Consider the following 23497-nt stretch of genomic DNA (forward strand, 5'->3'; position numbering starts at 1 on the left):
GTCATGCAAACAGTCCCTTTGGACTTAGTGGAATTTTATATTGACAGCAAGTGTTGCAGGGCCCAAAGTGTGTGTGCTGAATACTCTTGCAAAGTAACTGAAATAGCTGGAAAACTGAGGTGCCAGAGCTTTTCACAGTAATGGAGGTATTAAGCTAGAGCAGCTTTTTTTTTTTTTTTTTTAATTTAGTTGATACATACTGCGAGCAGTGTATGAAGCTGCCAAACAAAACACATTTCTATCCTTAGAGAATGAAAAACTAGATGCAATAGGACATATCACAAATTGCAGTAGTACTCCACAGAATAATTGTGAGTATTTAGAAGCATTTCTGAATTTAATTGGCAGATTTCTGGTTGTTATTTCTCTAAGGAAGTTCTAACTCTGCTGACTCTCAAGAAAATCTTGAATGTTAAGATCTTAAACAACCATAAAAAACTTTCCTGTCTACAGATATCCAAAATTCTTGTCTTGGAAAAGTGCAAGACTCTATACCATTCTGTTAATCAGACATGCTCATGGCAAAATAAAATTCGAGAAGTGAAAGCTTCTTTTCTCTTCCATGTTTCAAAGTCACCCATGAGGAGAAGCAGCAGTTACTGCTGCAAAATGTTCTTGTCAAGGGTGTAGTGATGAGAAAAATTACTGGGTTTAATTAAATTTTTTGAATAGTTTTACATTCCTCATGATCAGCTTTTTCTGAAGGTGCCAGTATGTTTTTACTGTGATGATCTCTGACTATGTTGTAGAAGGCAAACAGACTCTTTGTTTCTGTTATTCTTAGGTATTGTCCTCTAAGTATATTTACAGTATTGCTCACAAGCATGAAATTATTTTCTTATCCATTAAAGGAAACCTGGACATATGGTACTTTTTTCCTGTTTGCTGCTTATCTTTCTAAATTCAGTTGCTACATGGATATTTTCCTGTGTCTATCAAAATAGGAGTTCTTTAGTTTTTACTCTCCCCCTTCTTCCCACATTATTCTAATTTTTTTGGTTGTTATTTGAATGTATAGCAGATGTAGCTCCAACTGAACAATTTCTCAACTGTGTTTTTTCTTGGGCTATGGGGCATTAAGGAGTGGAGCACAAATGCCAGTCTGTTGCTTTGATCTTGCAGCACTGTCTGACTCAGTGAATATCCCATGCTCTTGGGCACTGGTTGGATTGAGGGTGGAGGCTGCAGAAAGATGAAGAAATACATCACATGGTTTGTTCCGTGTCAGAGTCCTTATGGTTTATTCACTAGGCAGATGTAAAGAATCACTGCATTTCAACTCTACTTTGACAAGTTTACAGATGCAAGAAAAAGTGATTATCCCATATTTAGTGGTTACCTTACATCCTTATATGTTAGTTGAATTTAAGGAATACACTTTTTGGTAGGAAAAAGTTTCTTCTAAGAATAGGTTACATTCATTACAAGAGTTTAATTTGCTCTTTCTTTATGCAGAGCAAAATCTGAGAATTTTTTCTTCTCTTTTGCTTAATTGTGGCTGTTAACCTTTTACTCTTTCCACACAAATTAATGACACGTCTTTTGCTTTTGTCTTTCAGATTTCCTTACGTGGTCATGTAGATGTGTTTATTTCAGCCTTAAAATTGCTGATGCAAATCCTTGCTATGGCATCTGTGGCTTCACCAGTTATATTTAAGGAATTTTGTCCCTTGTATTATCTCCTCAATGCTATTCCTACAAAGATCCAGAAAGGCTTTCGCTCTATTGTGGTTTACCTCACAGCACTTGATACCAATGGAGACTACATTGCTGTGGGGAGCAGCATTGGAATGCTTTATCTCTACTGCAGACATTTAAACCAGATGAAAAAATATAATTTTGAGGTAAATACTAACTTTTGCTGTTGCCTCTTCCAATGAAGCTGTGTTGCTCAGAATTGAGCTCTCTGTTGGTGTCTCATTAACCTGTAAGTTCTTTGTATGGTTTGTTTCAACAGGGGAGGTGTGAATCTATAACTTTTGTAAAACTATTGAGTTGTTTTGATGATCTGGTTGCGGTTGGTACAGCCTCAGGTCGGGTTGCAGTTTTCCAGCTTGTGTCTTCATTACCTGGAAGGAACAAACAGGTAAATATTTTCATTTGCCTAAATTTCTGTGAGGTCTAGTATGGCCAGCTCTAGTAGAGTGTTACCATGATTCTTTATAAGAGTGAAACCCAGCCAGTCTTGCCTGATGAAATACCTGTGAATATGTTTAGGGCTTCGTATGTTAAGCTGATAAAACAATAATATTAAAGCATGCTTTGCATTACAAAAGATGTCTTTAATCAAATATGTTTCTGAGAGATTTCTCATGAGTAATAATTGGCTAGTCTCTTTGGTGGAGTGGGGTGTGGATTGTTACGTGTTTTTGTGTGAAATAAACTTTAGAAGGACCTGCAGTTTGGTACTTCATCTCCAGTTAAACCAGTTAGGAGTCATTGAATAGGCTTTATGTGTCCATTTTCTCTTCAGCTCATTCTTCTATTGCTTTGTTATTGTTTCACAGCTTCGCAGATTTGATGTTGCTGGCATCCACAAAAGTAGCATTACAGCTTTAGCTTGGAGTCCCAACGGAATGAAATTATTCTCTGGAGATGACAAAGGAAAAATTGTCTACTCTGCACTAGACCTAGACCAGGTGAGCATTTGTTATGGGGACCTTAATTCATATTTGCGCTTTCTGAAAGGATGCTTGTGTGTTTAAATATTTAGCAGTTACTTAATTGCTCAGTGTTATGTGTTTAGTTGGATGGCTTTATTGGTATGTGTACACTTGGCCCAGTGTGTGCACACCCTGCAAGGTAACCATTGGATATCCTTCACAACTGCCTTATCTTTTTTAAAAAGTAATGCATTTTAAAAGAAGTAGTGATCTTTCTCATTTTTCATGAAATAACTATCAAATCTTTCTTCAGCATTCAGCCAGTACCTTCTCTTTTGTTTGGAAGGGGTATTTTTGACTGATGTGGCTTTATTGGGGAAGTACTTCTTCCAGAATTGTTCAGCATCTCAATCTAGAGTGAAGAATGAAAGTAACATTCGGGTGCTGCTGGCTGACTAGCATGTAACCAGTAAATGGAATTTTTCTCACATCTTGTCAGTTAATACAAACCTCGGATGTCAATAAAATTAATGCTAACTTGAATTTCCAAATGGGAGAGAAGTTTAAATCACATCTGTCCTGATTTATCTGTGACTGTCCCTCAATTTGGTTTGACAGAAATCACCAAAAGTAATGATTGTCTCATCAATGTATGAGATGGCAGTAGGGAAGAAGGAAGAAAATGTATCCTAAAGTTCCTAAAGTTTCTTGTAGAACTTGTTTCTTGTAAAGTTTTTTGTAGAGAAACTACATTTCATAGTGTGTCACACACAATCTAACTCCTCTCTTACCTATGTAAATTAAGTCCATATTCATTAAGTGAATTTCATGCAACAGGAGTTCAAAAGCTTTTTGTTTGCATTGTTTTTTCTCTTGGGCTTATAAATTCCTTTAAAGTGTTAGTTACTACCTTGTATTTTTAGGAGGGTTTGACTCTTGTGAATTGTGTATGTCTTTGAAAGGGTATTTGCAACTCCAGCCTTGTATTGGAAGAGCCATCTTCGATTGTCCAGTTGGATTACAACCAGAAGGTGCTGCTTGTCTCTACTTTACAGCGGACTCTGCTTTTTTACACAGAAGAGAAATCCGTCAACCAAGTTGGAACACAGCCCAGAAAAAAGTAACCCTCATAAAATCCTGATGCAGGCTCATCTATTAATTCTTGTGTTTCAAAGTGAATTACAGACAGAGTGATCTAGGCAGTAAAAATTAATACAACACAGCAGTCTGCTCATAAAAAGCTAATTGCAATAGCTCTATGTGATCGAACATGAAATAACAATTATACCTATTTAGAAAGTATGTGGTTGCAAGTATGTCACAATCATATTTTCAAGACACTATTAGGCAAAAATATTTAAGGTGTTTTCTCATTGTTTAAACTGAAAACACTGTCAAACTTCTTCTGCAGTCCCTCTTTGTTTACTGTGACTTGGAGTGAGCAAGCATCGTAATCAAGTCTGGGTGATGGGTGATGCAGTATTTGATATTTGAAAAAGTTTTTGATATTGAAAATTATTTGATACTGAAAAAGCAAGTCATTACCTCTGTTTTTCTTATACACTGAAGTGAGTTAATTGGGAGAATGTAAACACTTTAATTTGTGTTGAAGACTAGGAACCTCCTGTGTGGCTTTGGCATCTTCTCTTATGTAACCCCTCTTGGGTGAGGAAGAGAGAACCTGGTCATAGAACAGCATGACTGACTCTATCTCTAAGGAGAGGAAATTCACCCTTGAAAGAGGGTTTATGATGTATCTTCCAGGGATATGAATAGTAAGAGGAATAGCAAGAGGAATAGTCTTATATGTGAAGGATTTTCTTGGATGATAGTAATGGTGTTCTGTGTATGAGAAATGAAGGGTTTAACAGCTGAGGTCTGTTCCATGCTTGTTGCAAGTAAAGGATTTCAGTTTCTTAGCATTAGTTTGTAGTGTTTTGCGTGTTTTTTATTAATTCTGGAAGAAGGAAGAGTGCATAGTAGGATCTTTTTGAGATGGACAGAATGGCATTAAGGCTATGTAGCTTATTAGGGGGAGTCATTTAACTTGTTTAATTTATGTAGTGTCTGACATTGAAAGCTGCGGGGAAACTTGTTATTTGGAATTACTGCTCTTGTATTACTATAACTAAATTTGTACTTCAGACATTTGACTGAATATTTTAATCAAAGACTTTTGATAATTTGTGGCTGTAAATTTGGGCCATTTGTTTTTAAATTGTTTCTAAGTTGAGTATATAGCTTTTAAAAGAAATTCTTTTGCATTTTAGCACTGGCAAATTTGGAGCATGTTTTATACCTGGCCTGTGTAAACAGAGTGACTTGACACTATTTGCTGCCAGACCTGGGCTTCGTCTGTGGAAGTCTGATGTTCATGGGACTGTTCAGGCTACATTCATATTAAAAGATGTATTTGCTGGAGGAATAAAAACTTTTGAACTGTATCCTCGTTTGGAACCACCTGACAGAGGAAGTTACAGCTCTCCAGAGAAACACCTTGGGCTTGTCTCATGTTTTTTCCAAGAAGGATGGGTGCTGACCTGGAACGAATACAGCATCTATTTGCTAGACACTGTGAACCAGGTAGATAAATCTTCTGGCTGCATATTTTGTTTCTTCCATGTTGTTGTTCATGCTATGCCATGAGACTGTTTTGGTTATGCATTTTATGGCTGTGATTTAAATCCCTATTTAAAATGAAAAAATGAATATTTATTTTGTCCCTTCTCAAGCTGTCATTGCAATGATATACTCACCAACTAGCTCAGTATGTTGTCTATGAAAATTACATATATTTAAAGCTTTCAGTTGAGGTGTTAACATCATAACTAATTCTGATGCTTAGTGAAACATGCAGAAACTACAGTCTAGGAATTAATGCAAAAAGATATTTTAGGCCTATAAAATGTGCCTGAAACTATTTATTCTTCTACTACTCTTGGTGTCTGAAAAAGAGATGTATTATCTTTTATTTGGTATACAGTGAAGTGTTAGCTATTTTGTTGTCTTAAAAATGCATATGAACATGGATGCAAGCTAGTATATTTTTGTCTAAATGGTATTATATGGCACTCTTCTGCCACCAAATTATATATTGCCTAAGGTGTTATATTTAGTTGCCTTTAGTTGAACAAAGAATAGATCTGTTGAATTTAAATTAGTATAAAAATGGAGCTGCATCATTGTTAAAAGGTTCCTTCCTGTTTCTTTTTTCTCTTTTTTTTTATGAAATAAAAATCTTTTACCTGTAACTGTTTATGTTGATTAAAATCCAGCAAATGCTTTTGTTAAGAGTACCATGGTATGCAAACACTGTGTTAATCTAATGCTAATTATTTCTTTCTCTCTTGACTCTTTACAGGCTTTGATTGGTGGCTTGGAGGGATACGGTGATATTGTGTCTGTGTCCTGTACCAACAATGAGATTTTTCTCTTAAAGGGAGATAGAGACATAATAAGAATTTCAAATAGACCTGAAGGACTGTCATCAATAGGTTTGTATAGATTAGTAAGCTTAGTATGTAGAAATTAGTTAATTTAGTATGTATAAAGTAGTGTGTACCTCATGGAACATGGTGCTTATTGTACTTTTTTAATTTAAAAAACCCAACAAAACTGAAACAAACCAAACCTCAGACAAAATCCTTCAGATTATTGCAAAAACTTGCCAGGTTTTGTAGAATTACTCACCTGTTCTGATAGGTTCTATTTAGAGATCTGGTTTATCTGCTTATCTGAGCTTCTCTTTTGGCTGCGGTGAGAATCGGGGCATTAAGAAATTAAATATGCTTGCCTTTTTTGAGAGTGGATCAGCATTAACCTTAGGAGGCATCTCTAATCTGTGCATTTGAGAGCTCATTCTGAACCATGATGCTGAAAGCAGTCTGGATTCCTGATCATGGTTATCCCTTTAGGATCAGTCAATAGCTGAATACGTTGATTCTGTGCCACCTGTCACCAGCCACATTCCAGGGGAAATCTCAGCCTTCCTAGAAAATAAATTGGCAAATAAATCCAAAGAATGCTCACTAAAATTCCAAAAATAATTTAACTGTTTCATACTTGTTGTCATCTGAGTTAAACATTTATGTTACTACAACTCTTTAAAATGGACTACTAATGCATTTAAATACTTCATCTTAGCTTTGTATTAGCGAAATGCTAATAAATATGCTATGAAGTCTCATTGAATGCTGAAGAACTTAACTTTCTTGTTATTGCATATTGGCAATAGCTTCAGTCATTTAGGCAGTTCTTTACTCACAAACTTTTTGAGACTGTTTATTATTTTAATCTCAACTTTCAAGTACAGTTTGAAAGGAGCCTTTAGAATAAGTATATTTTCTTCTAATCACTACAGTGATTTATCTAGTATTTTTCCTTGATTTTTTTTTTCAAGTTACTGAGTATTTGAATGAAGACATTAAAGGTACAGGATGGCACTTCAGTGTGTGATACAATTGTATCTTCTAAGCTGTAGACCTGTGCTGTTCTTTTTACATACATATAAATTCAGAATTTTGCTAATAGAAGCTTGATACAGGGTTTGGGGGAAGTGCTTTCATGTAGATTAATTTGCAGGAAGTTTATAGTGTGTATGTGTGAGCACGCAAGTATTTATTTTTAAATTTGTTAGCTTAGAATTTATTTTTTTATAAATTTTCTTTCAATACTCTCTAAAATTATGCCCCTGCTCACTTGATGCTAGTATTTATACTTGAGCTAGTATTTATATTTTATTTTTCTTTTGGACAATTTCAGATGCGAATTCAAAATTGTCAAATCCTTTAACAGATACAAGTCCTAAATTGCTGACCCCATCATCAGTAGTTTCATCTGTATCATCCAGCCCTTCAGTGGAAACAGAAAAAAAAATGGTTACTTCCCCTTCAGTTACTGGTGATAAAAATGGCACTACTTCTTCAGTGAAAGATGATCTGGAAACTCCAACACTATCAGAGAAAAGTTTTGATAGAGTGGGAGACTTGAGCAATGAAACAAGGAAAAGGGGCTGCTCTGTAGTAAGTGAATCTCGAAGCAGGAGCAGCTCTGTGAACTCTGTGGACAGCGGCTCGAGCTTTATGATGTGTACAGACCAACTTCCAGAAGCTCAGAGAGAAGGTCAACTTTCTTCACAACGGTTCAGCACCATCAGCTCTGAAGATTTTGATCAAGAACTTATTGTAAAGCCAATCAAGGTGAAAAAGAAAAAAAAGAAGAAACAGGGTAGGTTAAGCAGAGCTTTACCTAACACTGCTCATTTGTTAGAGCATGTTTCATGAAAGAGTCTGTGTTCATCAGGCTTCATGTATACTGTGCTGTTGTGCTTCTGAAATGGTTGAGAGGTTGCGGTGGGCCATTTCTGTTTAAGATGAAAATCTCTTTTAAAGTGATAAATTGATGAAGTCATTTTAGATCTGTTTGGAGTTTATTTCTTTTATTTTGCTTTATGTAAACATTTGAGTAAAGCTTTATGTAAAGCTTTGAGTTCTAATGGGAGCATACAGTGGACTCTGTCCAGTTTTATGTTGGAATTGTGTAATACCTGTTGATCCTATTCAGAATATTTGGCAGTGCCTTTCTTAGCCATCCTCTTCAGTTTGATGAAGTAGTGTGAGTACTCGACAATTTTAATTGTTTACTGTATTAAGACTTTTTGGGGCTTTATATGTATCATTTATTATAAAAGTTTTTAAAAATTCAGTATGTTTAAAATATAGATTTAACTTTGTTCTTCCAACAGTTCTAAAAATATTTATTTGGTACTGGGATTGAACAGATTTTATTAAGATTACTTTTCTCCTTTTTTTTCCATGTTTGTGTGTGATAACAGAAAGTGGGACGAGGAGAAACCACAGCTCTCTGGAAGGCACACCAATTTATGAGCGTCAGCTTTCTGGTGACAGTCCACATTCCTTGAATGCAGACTCCTTTTCCATGACTTCCAGCATAATGAGTGGCAGCATTGATCATTTGAGTACTGGATCTCCAGATCAGGAAAGTATGTTCAGTATGGAGTCCCATACAATCCTGGCAGAAGATAACGGTTCAGAAACTTTCAGTGTCCTACAGTCTCCTGAGTCAGCAAATGTATTAATTAATGAAGAAAATGGAGATTTGGTTGATTTACAGAAACTTCCAAACAGTGACAGTGGCATGGGTACTTCAGCTATTATAGATACTTTGACGTCTGCATCTCCTCTGATGCTCGCAGAAGACTTGACAAGCAGTGTTGGTGGTGAATGTAATGGTGGTGTGGTTTCTGCAAGCAGTGAATGCTGTCCTGGAAAGCTGAGCCAGGAGGAGGAGGAGGAGCAGGATTTTCCTACATTGTGTGAAATAGATGAAGACTTGGATAAAATGAAGATGCAGGATACTGAAAAATCTTCTGAAGATCCAGACCTTACAGACCAGATGTTTTTGGAATGTGATAGTATACTTGGTGTCCAGACATCCCTGACACCAAAGGAAAGTGATGAAGCTGGTGAGGAAGACAAACAGAAGCTCTCCCTAATCCACAGTGCTCTTTCAGACCCTTCTGCGCTCCAGTGCGACGTCTCTGACAGTGTTCATTCAGATAACTGTTCCATTTCTGGGTGGAATTTTGAAAGTGCAATCAAAGCTAAATGTAGTACTAGCACTGCTGAAAGGGTTGCAGACACTCATGAAAGTAAGACTGAAAAATCTGCCTCAAGTGATGAAGAGGATATTTATGGACATGGATTACCATATTCATCCTCGGAGACCAGCATGCCTGAAGTTGGTGCTGTGCCTGGTGCACAGGATGTAGCCAAGATGAGCCTAGATGAAATGGTGCTGTTAAAATCTGACCAGGTATTTCTTTTCTGTTTAATTAAAGTACCTTTAACCTTAAAAAGAAACAGCTTTTCAAAAGAAACATTCCTGCAATTACTGTCCTTTACATCTTTAGGAGAGCAAATTTTTTTCACTTGATTCAATACACAAGTATAAAGCCAAACAACAGTATGTGTTGTAACTCTTAAAAAATGTAATGTATCTGACTTCAGAATGGGTGATATGTGCTTGCAATGCAAAGAAGCTGTTCTGGCTGTATTATTCCCAGCTCAACAAAAATGCTGTTAGAAACCCATCCATTAAAGAGTGAACAGTAAAACCCAGTCACGCTCAAATGCTGCTGCTAGTTTGGATCTCCAGTAGTCCAAATTCTATGTGATGCTGTTCCCAAATTCAGCCGACTTCATGGAGAATTAATGCTAATTATCTCACATGGCTGGCTTCTGCTTAAGAATTGTTTTAGGATAGTAAATACTCAGAATAAGGATTAGTCTTTGCCCCCTAGCCAGCAGTAAGTACTGTTTAGAATGTTGACAGTTTCTTTTTTCTTTCCTTCATCATTATTTTGTGGGTAATCCTCATACACACTATAAAAAAGAAGTGCTATAGTTAATTGTAAAATGTGCAAACTTTCCAGAATTTCTGGGACTTTTAGCAGAAGTCTTAAGAAGGAAATGCAGTTCTTGTAGGGTGGGAATTTTGTTTCTTTTAGATCTGTAACAGCCTTGTATTGAGATCAACCAAATATTCATTCATAAAGGTTGAGTTAAAAGTTGATGGTGTCCCAGCTGCAGCCCAAGGTGCAGAAGGTTTTAGTTTCAGGTTATAATATTCTTATACTCTGTCATGTTCAGAAAAGCCCCCTGGTAATGTATGCAGTGCTTGAGTTCACCTCATGCAAGCAATCAAAATTTAAGAAGGCAGGCTGTAAACCAAATTTCTGCAAGATGTGGCTCCTGTACCATTCAGGGAGTATTTGAGTTGGATATTCAGCTGTCTCTGCCCTTCAGCTGTCTTGTTCCCTTGGCTCATTACTTCCTAGACAGTGAATAATTTCCTGGACTACCAGCAGACTGTACATTTCTTTGTATTCCTTCTTTGGACATGGATGGCAGGGTGGAGGAGTTTATTTTTTTGCTAAATCTGTTGTTCTAGCAGTCTCATTGTGCACATACTCCCTTAGAGAAAGAACAGTGACAGATGTAGTTTTATTTTACATGAGGCAAATTTATTCATTGTTTAAAGTACCTAAGTTTAGCTTTTTTTTTAAATCAAACTGTGGGAGCTGATCTTATATACCCATTTTCTTATGCAGTTTGAAGACACCTGACACTGTTCTGACTCTACAGTTTTTAGTTTGCAGAGAGCTGGATGGGATACTCTGGTCCTGGTTATGGCATCCTGAGCCTGGTTGTCTCAGAAAAATATATTTGGTGCTTGGACTACCGAGGCAGCCTGTACTGCAGTGCCCTTCCTGCAGCTGGGCTGCGCTGGCAGAAGTTTGAGGATGGAGTCCAGCAAGTGGCAGTTTCCCCCTCAGGTGGGTTGGCTTCTGCTTCACTGTTGCCTTGTAAATAGAAAACTTGGATAAACTTGGGCATTTTTCCTTGTTTTTGTTACTTGGTTGTTTATTTTTTGTGGTTTTTGCTTTCTTTTAATATCAGTTATTATTTAATTAGGTGAAACTTGTCATTTTTATGGGATTACAGGTACAGTTGAGTGCATATGTAATTTCCACGTGGGCAGTTTATTGTTTGTTTGGTTTTTTTTCAAATCAATTTCTTCAAGAAACTTGGCTATTTAGGGCTTGTTTCACATAAAAGTAGTGTGTTGGTTTGGATTTCTTTTTGTTTGCTTTTTTTAAGTGATCGCAGTTATATGACTGCCTCTTCACTACCTCTGCACCCCATGTTCTAGTTTAAGTGACTGTCTTTTTGACAGGTTCACATTGCATTTTGGGAGGTTTTCAATATGCATTTGCCTGGTTAAAGTGAACTTCAGAAGCAGCAGTTGAGTGGTAGGCAGAGAAGGGCTCCTTGTCTATACAAAACCTTGATTTTTGTTACAGAGCTATACAAGTTCTTGGCTGTGAGGGTGGTGAGGCACAGGAAGAAGTTGCCCAGAGAAACTGTGGATTCCCCATCCATGGATGTGTTCAAGGCCAGGCTGGATGAGCCTTCAGTAATCTGGTCCAGTGAGAGGTGTCCCTGCCCTGGGAGTGGAGTTGGAACTAGATGATCTTTAAGATCCCGTCCCACCCAAACCATTCTGTGATTCACAGTTTTGAAGTTCCTTTTCTTGTAAATGTAGAATCGGCTTTGTGTATGCGTGGGTTGGTTGATTTGATTTCTTCTTAAATACTGAAGAAAAAAACTTTGAAGTTTTAGTACATTTGCATATGCATTTGTTCTGGATGATTGTGAATGAGGATTATGTTGGATTAAAAATAAGCAGGTTTTGGTTATAAACTTGCGTCACTTTTGGCCTTACAGATTGTTCCAGGACTGGAGTGAAAACACAAAGTTTCTCAACCATTTTAATTTCTTTGTCTCCTGCCTTGCCACTACTTTTCTTCCCTGTGATCTCTAAAAGCACATGTCAATCTCTCTGTAGGGGAAGACTTTCTGTTATTTTAAGAAGAAAGAAATTTTATTTGATCTGTAGCTGAGTTTTGCTATAGCCAAAACAATTTGAGAGTACTTGTAGTAGGTGAGAGTATGGGTTCATCCAGCTCAGTATCTTACCCTTAAGAGTGGTCCAACAGCAGGTCCCTGCAGAAGAGTGAAAGGCATGAACATGTGCCATATTTGCCCGTGGTAGTTTCAGCCTGCAGCGGTTGGTGGCTCAGATTACCTGAGCAAAAGGTTGTTTCTCTGCATTTCTTATCCTTCAGTTCCAGGAATTCATCCAGTTTTTCACTGAATCTGTGGAAGTTTCTTTCATACACAGTTTGCCATGGGTGTATTAATGCGGAAGCATGTCGGAATTGAATTGAATGCAACTTTGTGGAATCATTCAAAGGAAATTAATATGACAATGTACAGTTCTGGTAGAAGCCAGCAGTTAAGTTTGGGGTTCCATTTGGTTTTCTTTTTTAAGATATTATTATATATTAGAAGTCAGTTACTGTTCTGGTCTTGCTTTTTTTAAAAAAAATTGTAAGAGCTTTTTAAACTTGCATTTTTGTTTAATGCTACTGGTTTCTATTAATTTGGGTGTAGCTAGGACATGTCACCTGTGACTGTTGCAGTAAGTGCTGAGTGCTATTATGTTCTTTCTTTCTCATACAGGAGCACTTCTCTGGAAGATTGAACAGAAGACTAACAAAGCTTTTGCTTGTGGAAAAGTAACTATAAAAGGAAAACGGCACTGGTATGAGGCTTTACCCCAGGCTGTATTTGTAGCTCTAAGTGATGACACCGCCTGGATTATCAGAACAAATGGAGATCTGTATCTGCAAACAGGTACCTGAATTAACTGCAGGCTCTTCGAATTTTTGTGGGCTGAGATTATTAGATTTCATGTCTATGGAATGATGGCAATTTTCTATAAACTTTTATCCACAGCCAGGGCACAAGGAAACCTTTTTATCTTGAGAAACACTTGGAAACAGTTGTGAGATTTTGTGTGATTAAGGGAATGGAAAAGTCCGTTCACGGCCACTTGTTTTGTGTATGCCAAGTGGAGTACATACAGTACAGAGAATACATGGCATGGGGAAAATGAGATGGATGGAGATAAATGGAAAGGGATTGTGGAAAATAACAGAATAATATCCTTGCTTTGAAAGTGGTATGGTGCACTGAAATAATTCAGCCTTAAGTGGGCCAGAATAGGGAAAAGTAGAAGCTTTGTGTTTGGAAAAGCACAGATCTCTAGAAGGTAAGAGTTACCACTTGATTAGGACAGGAAGGTATTCTGAGACAGAAGATTGTGAAGTGCTTTGGAAGTATAGACAAGTGGTATGTGTTTTATGTGACAGAGAAAGCAAAGCCATGGGAGAATGGAATGGGCTGTGGAGCAGGAATCTGGAGCTGCCTTCCTACTGGATATGAATGAGGCACAAACTGGAAAAAGGGGCAGTAGTGGCCAAAGTAGTGGCAACTTTGAAGTCATGGCCTTAGTTTTAAGTTCTTCAGTGAGTAGAAGAGGATGTATTTGGAAGGTGTTATGCAAACAATGTTCAGGCTAAATGCAAGGAGCTAGGATGAAGGATGTCAGTACTAGTTTTAGAGTTAAGGGAGAAAAATATCAAGGACTCTCAGGTGTGTGGGGCTTGCACATAGAGTTGAATTACTAAGGAAAAATTACCAATGACTTGATGAAGGAATTACTGGTGAATGAAGAGGAGGACTGGGTTAAAGGGAAACTATAAGGTGTACAGAAACAGGACAGCATGTCTGAGTGGCTGTCAAAATTCTCATTTACCATTCATTTAATTTTGGCAGTCTTGTATTTTCTCTTTTAGGTTTAGTTACTATAGCACCAGGCAAAAATTCTTTGTGATTAAGAAAACCGTTTTAAGTACACATCACTGTTTCAAAGCTGTGCTACTAAAATTATTTTTTTTAGTTATGTGTAGTAGTCCCAAAGTGATCAAGTGGCCTGCCCATGGTCACATGCATACTGCCAACAGGCATGGATAGTGGTAATGGAGAGTAAATTTTGGATGCTAATCATACAGAGCTCTGTGGAGGTTTGAATCAATGGTCTTCCCTTTGAGAGATTGTTTTGATTACATCAGCATACATTCTGCTGTTCTTAGGCTTCCAAATTTGTCTTTTGATGCAAAAAATAAATTCTCAGTATATCGATCTTTCTAATGAGAGGCAGCCAGTGAAAATTGTTTCTCCAGGATCTTTTCATTCCCTTCACTGTCTAGTGTAACATTTATAACAAAAGTGTGTGCTCAGAGGTTTAGAAATGGCTGTTCTTGTTAGTCTAGAATGTATCATGCACATGAGTCTGTACATACTGGCTTTGGCAGCATGAGGAGGTGAACCAAAAGCTGTATCTCCTGAGATGTTTCACGTTTCATACATGTAAATCAAGCTTCAGTGTAATTGTAAAGAAGACATGTTCCTGTAGATTAGATGTAGAAATGTGTGCAAACTGCCTGTAGATCTACCAGAACCTCTCTGCTTCTTTCAGTACTACACACTGTGGCATGCTCTTTTGTAGATGCTCTGCTGTCGCAATTCAGATCAGGTTGCTTCTCTCCCTGGCATGTTTTGGGCAAAAGTTCTTCCATTACTGGCTTTTTCTTTGATGCTCTGTCAGCTCTAGTAGAGGTTTTATAAATGGAGATTCCTGGTGCTGACACTAGAGGGAGAAAAGGAACAGAAATGACAGGACCGGACATGCACTGTGGAGGATGTTGAAGGATGTAGTGTCTTATTTTTTTAAAATGTAAGGTCAGCAATCTTAGAGGAAATTATTAATGGTTTATAGAAAGAAAAGTCACTCAAGGAAACTGTGATCAAATGATAAATGCTAGCATGTCAAGGAGATTCCCTTCTGCATTTTCCTTTATTAAGTTGCTTTATCTCTTTCCTTTTGTTGCAAAAAGCCAAAATTTGTAAAGCAATCCTCATTTTCTGATTTCTAGGCCTGAGTGTGGATCGTCCTTGTGCCCGAGCAGTAAAGGTTGACTGCCCTTATCCACTGTCACAGGTCACATCCAGAAACAATGTGGTGTGGGCTCTGAGCGAGCAGCGGGCCCTGCTGTACCGGGAGGGAGTGCGCAGCTTTTGTCCTGAAGGAGAGCAGTGGAAGAGTGATATTGTCAGGTAATAACTCCCATGGGACATGCTGGGTATAACCACAATGACACAAATAATTGTGCTGGAACTCCTCAATGCTTGAAAAAGTATTACCTGAACTCGTGTGTCTATATGCCGCTGTGTGCGTGTACATGTATCTGTTTTAGCTGTCCTTCCTCCTGAGTGAGAAAAAATTTTAAAACATCTTTATAATGTCTGTCAGCGTGACTTTTTTATTAAATATTGCTTCTTTAATCTGTGCCATGTTGGTTTTAAGGAGCTCTCCAGTTTTTTTGAGAGTTTTTTTTGTTTGTTTTTTCTTTTCCCTGAGTTTAAATGTATGCATTTTCTTGGTCATCCGCACAGCTGGACAACACTTCTGCACTTCCAGCCACAGATTTTTATAAGTATTTTGTGTAGTTGGTATTTAGCTTTGTAGTTGATCCTATGCTCACGGTAGTTCCTTTGTGATAAAGTTAAAAGTGCTGAGTCTCTACTGCTGGCTTTGAGAATGTAGAGTTTAGTGTCTGTTGTGACATCAGCCTGGTGCAAGTTTAGGAAGAAATTCAAGTTTGTGTGGTCAGGTGATTTTATCTACTGAATATCCTATTGTGAAACCTCAACTTGTGCTACCTCTCAGCCTGGTATTTGGCTCTTGAACAGTCTGAGAAACTACTGTGTCTTTGTTCAAATGTGAAATTTTCTTGTACGTTAATGAGTTTGTTTAATGAAAATACCTGCTTGACCTACACCTTAGGTACATTTCATGTTCTTGAGCTTTGTGTTAAAATTGCAGAAAGCAGTCACTATTTGTTCTTAAATTATCAAGAAAGGTTATCTGAAAGAACTAGCATTGTTTGCTACCTTTTCAGTGTCTGATATGATCACCTGACCCTGTTGACTTTCTGAGCTTGAAAATTGTTTACTTATGCAGGAAACTTACAGTCCTAAATTCAGCATTTATCTTTGTCATATAGTTGAGTTTTCTGTTTGTGGTCCCTGAACTGCAGGTATTGTTCTCAGAATGGGTCTGAAGTTGAAGAGATACATTTATGAAGCTTTTTTATCAAAAGCTTAAAGAACACAGCTCTTGATTGGTTATTTACTGAACAAAATGGGGCTTGTTTAGTTTTATTGTTATGTATCCAAGTTTCAAATCTTGAGTGATCTTTGAAGGACTCATGTTTTTTGTTGTAGTTGTTGAATGTTTTTTACTTAAACAAAATATAAGGTACTGAATAACTGAAAATTTAATGTCAAATGTGTTTTTTAGCTTGGCCCTACTGAGTTTCAACCGTGTTAAGCTATCAGTGTTGTAATACCTTCCTTAAAATACCATTAACATAAATTTGAATTCAGGTTTTTAACATTTTCACTTGTTTGCATTTCCAGTGAAATGCAAGCTTTGGAACCAGTGTGCATAACCCTTGGCGATCAGCAGACATTATGGGCTTTGGATATCCATGGCAATCTCTGGTTCAGGACTGGTATAGTTTCAAAGAAACCACAAGGAGATGATAACCATTGGTGGCAAGTAGGCATTTTTTTATTTTGCTTTCAGTTTAGTCTTTTGCCTTGGGTTGATTATTTTTGTTGTTTTCCCACAAGATTCTAAAAAAAAAATAAAATCCGTTAATTGCTTGATATTTTATAGGACACTTAATTCAGTATATTAAAACTTCTGTGTGGCTATGGCTGAAATCTTCTTTTTGTGTCTGCTATAAAGAGGGGATGAAAACCATCCCATGGTCATCCAGATCAGCATTGCAGAAGCTTTCAAGAACACAAGAAATGCTCTGCCAGGTCATAGGACATGCTGTTGAGTCAGAGCATCAAGTCTGGCTGCTGAATGCAACCTTTTCCAGTGCCCATCTTTATACTTAGCTAGAGAAAATAAATAATAAGTCACCATAAAAAATAATTGTGTTTCACATTTTTCCATTCAGTTGAGGTTTCTTTGAACCATGGGGAGCTGCTTGCTTCAGCCACAGTTCATGTGGGTGAAGCCAACTCGGTTACTTCAAGTACTGTCTAGTATTGATTGGGAATTCCTTACTCTTGTTTCTCCAGCTTTTCTTGTTTTCTCCAGAGACAGAAGTGGGGAAGAAGAGAGTACAAAAACAGTCTTACAGAAAATTTTTCTACCTTCGTTATCTTAGAATTTTGGTCCATGTGCATGTATAATCCCTTTTTGCATGTGGGCATCATGAGTAGCTTGGCTTTGAGGTTATTGGCAAACTGCTGCTCTTTTTGTATCTTAGGCATTTCATCACATTCTAGGTGTTGCCAATCTAGATGGAAATTGCTTATTTAGATGCAATTGCTTATTTAGACCTCCTTCTGCACTGTAAATTAAAATGTCCATGAGGTAGTTGCAAATGAGTATTGCATTCAAGTTTTTTGTCATGTGGTTTGAATTGCTGCACTGTGCAAGTTTCTCTCTTCCTTAGGGAAATTGAAAATTCACCTCCTCGATTGTAGAGCATGGCATGTTTTTAGAGGGAGACATCCTAAAATAAAGGGCTGTCTTGAAATGCAGATTTCTAAATGGATTGTTGTATAGAAGGGAGTTGGTAAGGTGGCATTTAATACTGATTGTAGCTTATTAGCAAGACAATTACTCTAAATGTACTATTTTTATTTTTCCCTTCCTACACTTTGAATATTTCTAAAAAAGCTTCTGGAGAAAGATTGTGCAGTTCACAGCTTAACTAATTATCAAGAGCACTTTTTTTCTTTTTTTCCCCAGGTAAGCATCACTGATTATGTAGTGTTTGACCAGTGCAGCCTGTTCCAGACCATAATCCAGGCAACTCACACTGTGGCAACAGCAGCTCAGGCACCTGTGGAGAAGGTGGCTGACAAGCTTCGAATGGCATTTTGGTCACAGCAGCTTCAGTGTCAGCCCAGCCTCCTCGGAGTTAATGGTAGTGGAGTCTGGATCTCTTCAGGCAAAAACGAATTCCATGTAGCAAAGGGAAACTTAATAGGTTAGTGTGCTTTTGCATCTTAATTTTTTAAAGTTAAGAATAGTAAACAGAAGGAAGTAACTAACTTCAGCTCTATCACCATAGAAATTACCCATGTCAAGTCAGGGCAGCTTTAACTTTTTTAAAAATGAAATTAAATGATTCATTAGCATTTGGTCTTAAATACTTTCTCATTTAAAGGGAAATATTTTTCATGGAAAAGTCATTGTCAGCCAGTGAACTGTGCAGAAGTTACTGCTTTTAACACCTACATGTGTCTCTTCTCTGGGATATGAAGACAATCTTAGGATGCTGAACCTATTTATCTTGCACAGTGGAGTCTGGCTCATGATCAGTGTGACAGTCTATGTTATGGTTTTACAGTGCTAATAGAGGCATTGCTTTATTTTGCTTGCTAGAGTTCTCAAAATAGAATTCTGATTTTCTGATTTCTTATAAACACTAACAATACATCTAGGGTATTGTTTAACCTCATCACCAAATTGGTCCTCTGTTGAAGACCATTAATATTCTTCTTTACCCTCTTCTGCATTCCCAGTTTTCTCTCTGTGTGTTTACAAAGATGTCAGGAGGAGGCTTCCCTCTCCCCACAACAGTTTATTGCAAGATTTTCATAGAAAATATTATCTAAAATATATTTAATAATTAATTGATGGCAATACAATATCTTTTAAATTTTAAATAAAAAAAATTAACAGAAAACTAAGTTTCTTATTAATACCACTCGTTCTTTCTTTGAAGGCACATACTGGAATAATATTGTGCCTCGTGGTACTGCTTCTGCCACAAAATGGATTTTTGTGTTGGCTTCCCCAGCTTCATCTAAAGAAGGTTGGTAAATCAACAGTGCAGGCATATAATATCTCATTTTAAAACAGAACAGAATTGATGGTGTAAGTAATTAAATAGGCTGTATTACTTCAGATTTTGGTTGTCTTTTCTGTTTGCAGGGATGTAATGTAGTTGAAGTAGGATGGAAATACGTCTGTAAAACTACTGGAGATTAAAATAATGTATTATTCATTCTCAACTTTGGTGGGGAGTGGCATCTGACAGAGAAATGGGTGGTCCTCAGGAGCAGCAACTTCCTAAACTGCCAGAATATGAATTGCCAGAATTTGTAATTGAAAATTTCAGAGCATGCTTTGCTGAAATGCCTGTACTAACCAAGTGCTTCTCCTGTCAGTGCAGTTACTGCAGCAAAATTGCCCATTATTGGTGAAAGTGAGACCCTGTTAGGGAATTGAACTGCTGGTTACAATAGCTAACAATTGCATTTTCCAAGTACACTGGCATTAGTAGCAAAAATGTGTTTTAGAGCTGAAAAAGAATGCTGCTTTTCAAAGGCTATTATCACGGATAAAAAAGAGCAGAATAATAAAGAGAGGTGATAGTGCACTATTGCATGTGTCTTCTCTCTATTAGTTCCTTCAAATGAAACATTTCTTCAAATGAGATCACTTACTACTTCCTTTATTTGAGAAATGGAGTATTTCAGTGCCTAAATAAGGGCTTAGGATGTGTATTTGTACTTCAAAGCCTTATCCTATGAACATAGCCAAGAAGCTTTAGTTTTGCCTTCAAATGTAGTGATCATTTTTTTTCAGAAAAAGTAGATGTGTAAGCTTTCTCAGAGTGGATTAGGAATTATTTTAATAACAGAAGTGTCCTTTCCATAGGAAGCTTTTTGTGGCTGTGCCAAAGCAACAAGGATCTGTTTTGTGTCAGTGATCAGAATCCTCATTTTCGTCCTTCTACGGTGCAGCTGCCACCAGAGGCTGAAATGGTGCACTACTCTGCCTGCCAGGATGCCATTTGGGGCTTGGATAGTCTCGGGCAGATATTTATCAGAACACTTTCCTCCAGCTGCCCAACAGGGATGCATTGGACCAAACTGGATCTCTCCCAGCTAGGTATGACATTTTTATTGAGTAGACAGTCTCTTAGCACACCATGTTTTCCAGAAATATCTTCCGTTTACTGATGCAGAATATAACACTTACTGGATTAAATAGTTCCTATTGGCAGGTGATTGTAAAACATCAGGAACAGATGTGGCTTTCAAAGAGTGTTCTGTTTAGCCTTTTCCTGGAGACAACAAGTTTCCTGTTTGCAAGATACTTTGTGTGTGTTCAGTGCATCTTGCAGTTGGTCAGTCTGAGGTGGTTCAGCCTGTGGTGAGGTGAGGTGGTGCTGTGCAGGAGCTCCAGCAACTTTAACTGGTCTGGCTTTTGTACCTCAGTGCAGCCATAATCACCTGGTCTAGGGCACAAAGGTCTGAATTCTATGGTTAAACTCATTTTAGAGCAGAGTCATCAAAGCATCCTGCCAAGGAATAATTATGCTCCAAGAGTTGTGTCATTCATGAGTGATGCAGCTGATAACACTCATGTTCATATTGATTGTGATGTAATAATTAAGTGTAATGCTTAGAATGTGATGCTGGTTAGCTGCTCTTTTCATTTGCTTAGATGGTTGACCATGATTTGATCATTGAAATTAGTCACAGTTTGGAGTTTGGCTCTGGGGTATTTATAAATCAGGTTATTTGCCAACTTCATGAGTAATATTCTAATCAAATTTATTTTTTAATAGTCTGACAGTTAGAACAATCTTACCTCTGTGCTAATCTGCATTCCTGTTTCAGGTGAAGATAAAAGAAATTGAGATTATGCACTATTTTAAAAATAATTTGACTGGTTTGTAGTTTTCCCGTTTTTTTATGGCAATGTTCATAAGTGGTCTGAGAACAGACAAGCAATTTTAACTTAAGGTTTAAGGAAAGGCAAACACAGAGTTTAAGCCTCATGTACAATTTTATTGTATAGTTTATAATACTTGATAGAAAAATTCTAAAATGTGTCTTTTAAAATTAACCTGTTTGTCAGTTGTATGCCAGTTATTTTTCAGACCTGATGAATTGGTTCCAAATCACTCATCATACTATTATTTAAACACTGATTGATGCCTTTTACTTTTACTGACCTCCAGGATAGATTTGGCTACTTTGTCCTTCTCATGTTCCTTAGTGTCATTTGAAACTCTTCTCATGAACCACTGCTTTCCAGCAGTTTAGACAGTAACTGTTTAACTGAAAATATAAGTAACTTCTGGCCATTGTCTGAAAATCTGAAAAGAATTCATACAGGAAATCAGTGTAATTGGTGTTAGCTGACTGTAATACCTGGCCTGTGAACTTCAGCAGTTCAGAAATTCAGCCTTTACATTCAGCTATTCCTGTCAGCTCTGTGGCCCATGGTGGCATAGAAGAGATTTAGGGTCAGGAAATACTCAAACACTCCACTGTACCTGTCACTGTGGATTAACACTGAAATGTGAAAATGTTGTAGACATTTTCCCTCCATTTAATTGCATGTGGTACATTACTGCTTAACAAGTGCATATCCATGGCTATAATAGAAAAGCCTTTATTTGTTCTAATGGGAGTGAAGAATTTGGAGAGCTATTCTTACTGTTCAAGTATATGTTTAAGTTTACTCCAGAAACATTAGGACTGTAAGTGCAGAGAGCAGGAAGGGTGAGAGCAACTTTGTGTAAAATGCAGTTCAGAATTCTGTATGGAAGTGGTGGGGTTTACGAGCATCAAGGTTGAAATATTATATAGATCTTGCCTTTTACATTATGTACTGGGAATAGCGCCCAGTAGATTATTTTGATTAGCATTCCTGTATTACTATCAAGGTTTCTAAACACAGTAGAATGACCTTTAGGTTTTAACAATAAACAATGCTGCTGGTTCATGCTACTTGCTCTAAAACAGTTGGTGAATGTGGTTAACATGACCTTCTCCTAAGATACAAACAGTAAGTGGGAGGAGGGATAAACCCCTAAACATTTACTCAAGGGCTGTGTTTTTGAATATCAAATTGTACTGTAGACGTAAATAATACCAGCTATGCCGAGTAGGTGATATCTGATTCCATGTTTGAGTGCCTGATGCTTGTCTGGATCAGAACACTTCAACAGCTGAGGTATCATGTGACAAAGGCATTGCTTCGAGTCATACTTCATTAGAAGGAATAATGAGGTTTTAAGTAAGATTTTGACTTTTCAGCTCAAAGTCAAGCCTCTGTCTACAAAAGAAAGTTACTATTGATGTTCTCATCCCAAGGAGTAGAAGTTTTTGTCATTTTGGTTTTTATAGGAAGCTGTCTGGTTAAAGGAAATTTTGGGATGAAATAGGATGATTTCTGTTCCTGTGATTCAGAAGGCTAAATAATTTTGGTTAATGAGATCTGTTTACCACTACAGATGATTAAAAGATAAAGCTATGTTGTCCTGTTGTTTCCTGTTCTTTTCCCCAGCAAGCCCTAACAATTGGGAATGTTGCATTCTGCAGAAATAAATACTTTGTATTTGCACTCTGTGGGATAAAATTCCATGCCTCTCTTTAAGGAATGCTGTGTCTGATGCACTTTACAAAGATTAGTTGCCAAATTTCACATCCCTGGAAACAGAACTGTTACCAAGAATGGGATATCCCAAGCAGCACTGGCATGTTCAGTTAACCAGCAAGGCCTATTTTTAGTCTTTATTTTGGAGTCTGACCAAAGTAGTCCTTCTGTAGTGGATCTGTACAGCTTGAGTCCTGCTTTCTTTGGAACTTGTTTTCCATTACATAGCTTTGTTTTGTGCAACATGAGGTGAAAAAAGGAAATCAAATGTTAGATATATTACATCACATGGCTATTTTAAAATGAATGTGAAAGAGTAAGAGTTTCAGTAGACAGTTAACTAGCAGTTCTTTTTAGTCTAAAATACCAGGTGTGCATCTCTACTGTCTTTGCAGGAATCTAGACTAAACTCAAACAAAAACCACACTAAAATTCAAACACACACTTATTTAGCAGCTTTGTTTTTATGGTGCTGACAGGGTTAAAATACTGCTGCCACATTTGAGACTGGTGTAATAAATATGTACAGTGGTGAATATAAATCCATTTGAAAATCAGTTCCTTTATTTACAGATGTGACACTGGTATGTTAACACTGAAATGCATAACCCATATGCTCCTGTATTTTTGAAATGCTGGTGGCGTTAGGAATGTTCTTTGCTGACTGTATTAGCAGATCAACACCTTTATAAGTCTCCAGGCATGGCCAGCTACAGAGAAGAGTTCATGTTAGGTCATGTGAAAGTTTGTCTAGGCGCTGATAACATTCGTCATGGAATGGTTCCCTGCTTGAATTTAATTATTGTAATAGCGTATTTATAACACGCTGTAGAAATTGCACTCTCCTATGAATCCTATGACTAAAACATTTATTTTTAGGTTTGGAAGAGAAATTTCTCACATGTGCACTA

General features: G+C 37.3%; 1 protein-coding gene across 6 annotated transcripts in view; it reads left to right on the forward strand.

The window, feature by feature from the left end:
* The window catches only part of TECPR2 (tectonin beta-propeller repeat containing 2), a 42187-nt gene that overhangs the window by 3449 nt on the left and 15241 nt on the right, over positions 1 to 23497 (forward strand). For 4 of the 6 annotated variants that reach the window (XR_015287775.1, XR_015287776.1, XM_086892196.1 and 1 more), the window contains 15 exons: positions 1560 to 1844; positions 1958 to 2086; positions 2508 to 2639; positions 3566 to 3723; positions 4874 to 5186; positions 5965 to 6097; positions 7365 to 7829; positions 8437 to 9437; positions 10776 to 10959; positions 12710 to 12883; positions 15028 to 15208; positions 16574 to 16715; positions 17931 to 18171; positions 18913 to 19002; positions 19851 to 20084. Coding sequence is in view for 4 of the 6 variants with exons in the window: in XM_086892196.1 (XP_086748322.1) it covers positions 1560 to 1844; positions 1958 to 2086; positions 2508 to 2639; positions 3566 to 3723; positions 4874 to 5186; positions 5965 to 6097; positions 7365 to 7829; positions 8437 to 9437; positions 10776 to 10959; positions 12710 to 12883; positions 15028 to 15208; positions 16574 to 16715; positions 17931 to 18171; positions 18913 to 19002; positions 19851 to 20084 (3862 nt within the window). In the remaining 2 variants the exon portion in view is untranslated. The remainder of the gene's footprint in view (positions 1 to 1559; positions 1845 to 1957; positions 2087 to 2507; positions 2640 to 3565; positions 3724 to 4873; positions 5187 to 5964; positions 6098 to 7364; positions 7830 to 8436; positions 9438 to 10775; positions 10960 to 12709; positions 12884 to 15027; positions 15209 to 16573; positions 16716 to 17930; positions 18172 to 18912; positions 19003 to 19850; positions 20085 to 23497) is intronic. The other 2 variants (XM_086892197.1, XM_086892199.1) reach the window with 1 other exon arrangement.

Source organism: Cyanistes caeruleus, chromosome 6 (genome assembly GCF_971803275.1).
Source record: "Cyanistes caeruleus chromosome 6, bCyaCae1.hap1.1, whole genome shotgun sequence".
NCBI lineage: Eukaryota > Metazoa > Chordata > Aves > Passeriformes > Paridae > Cyanistes > Cyanistes caeruleus.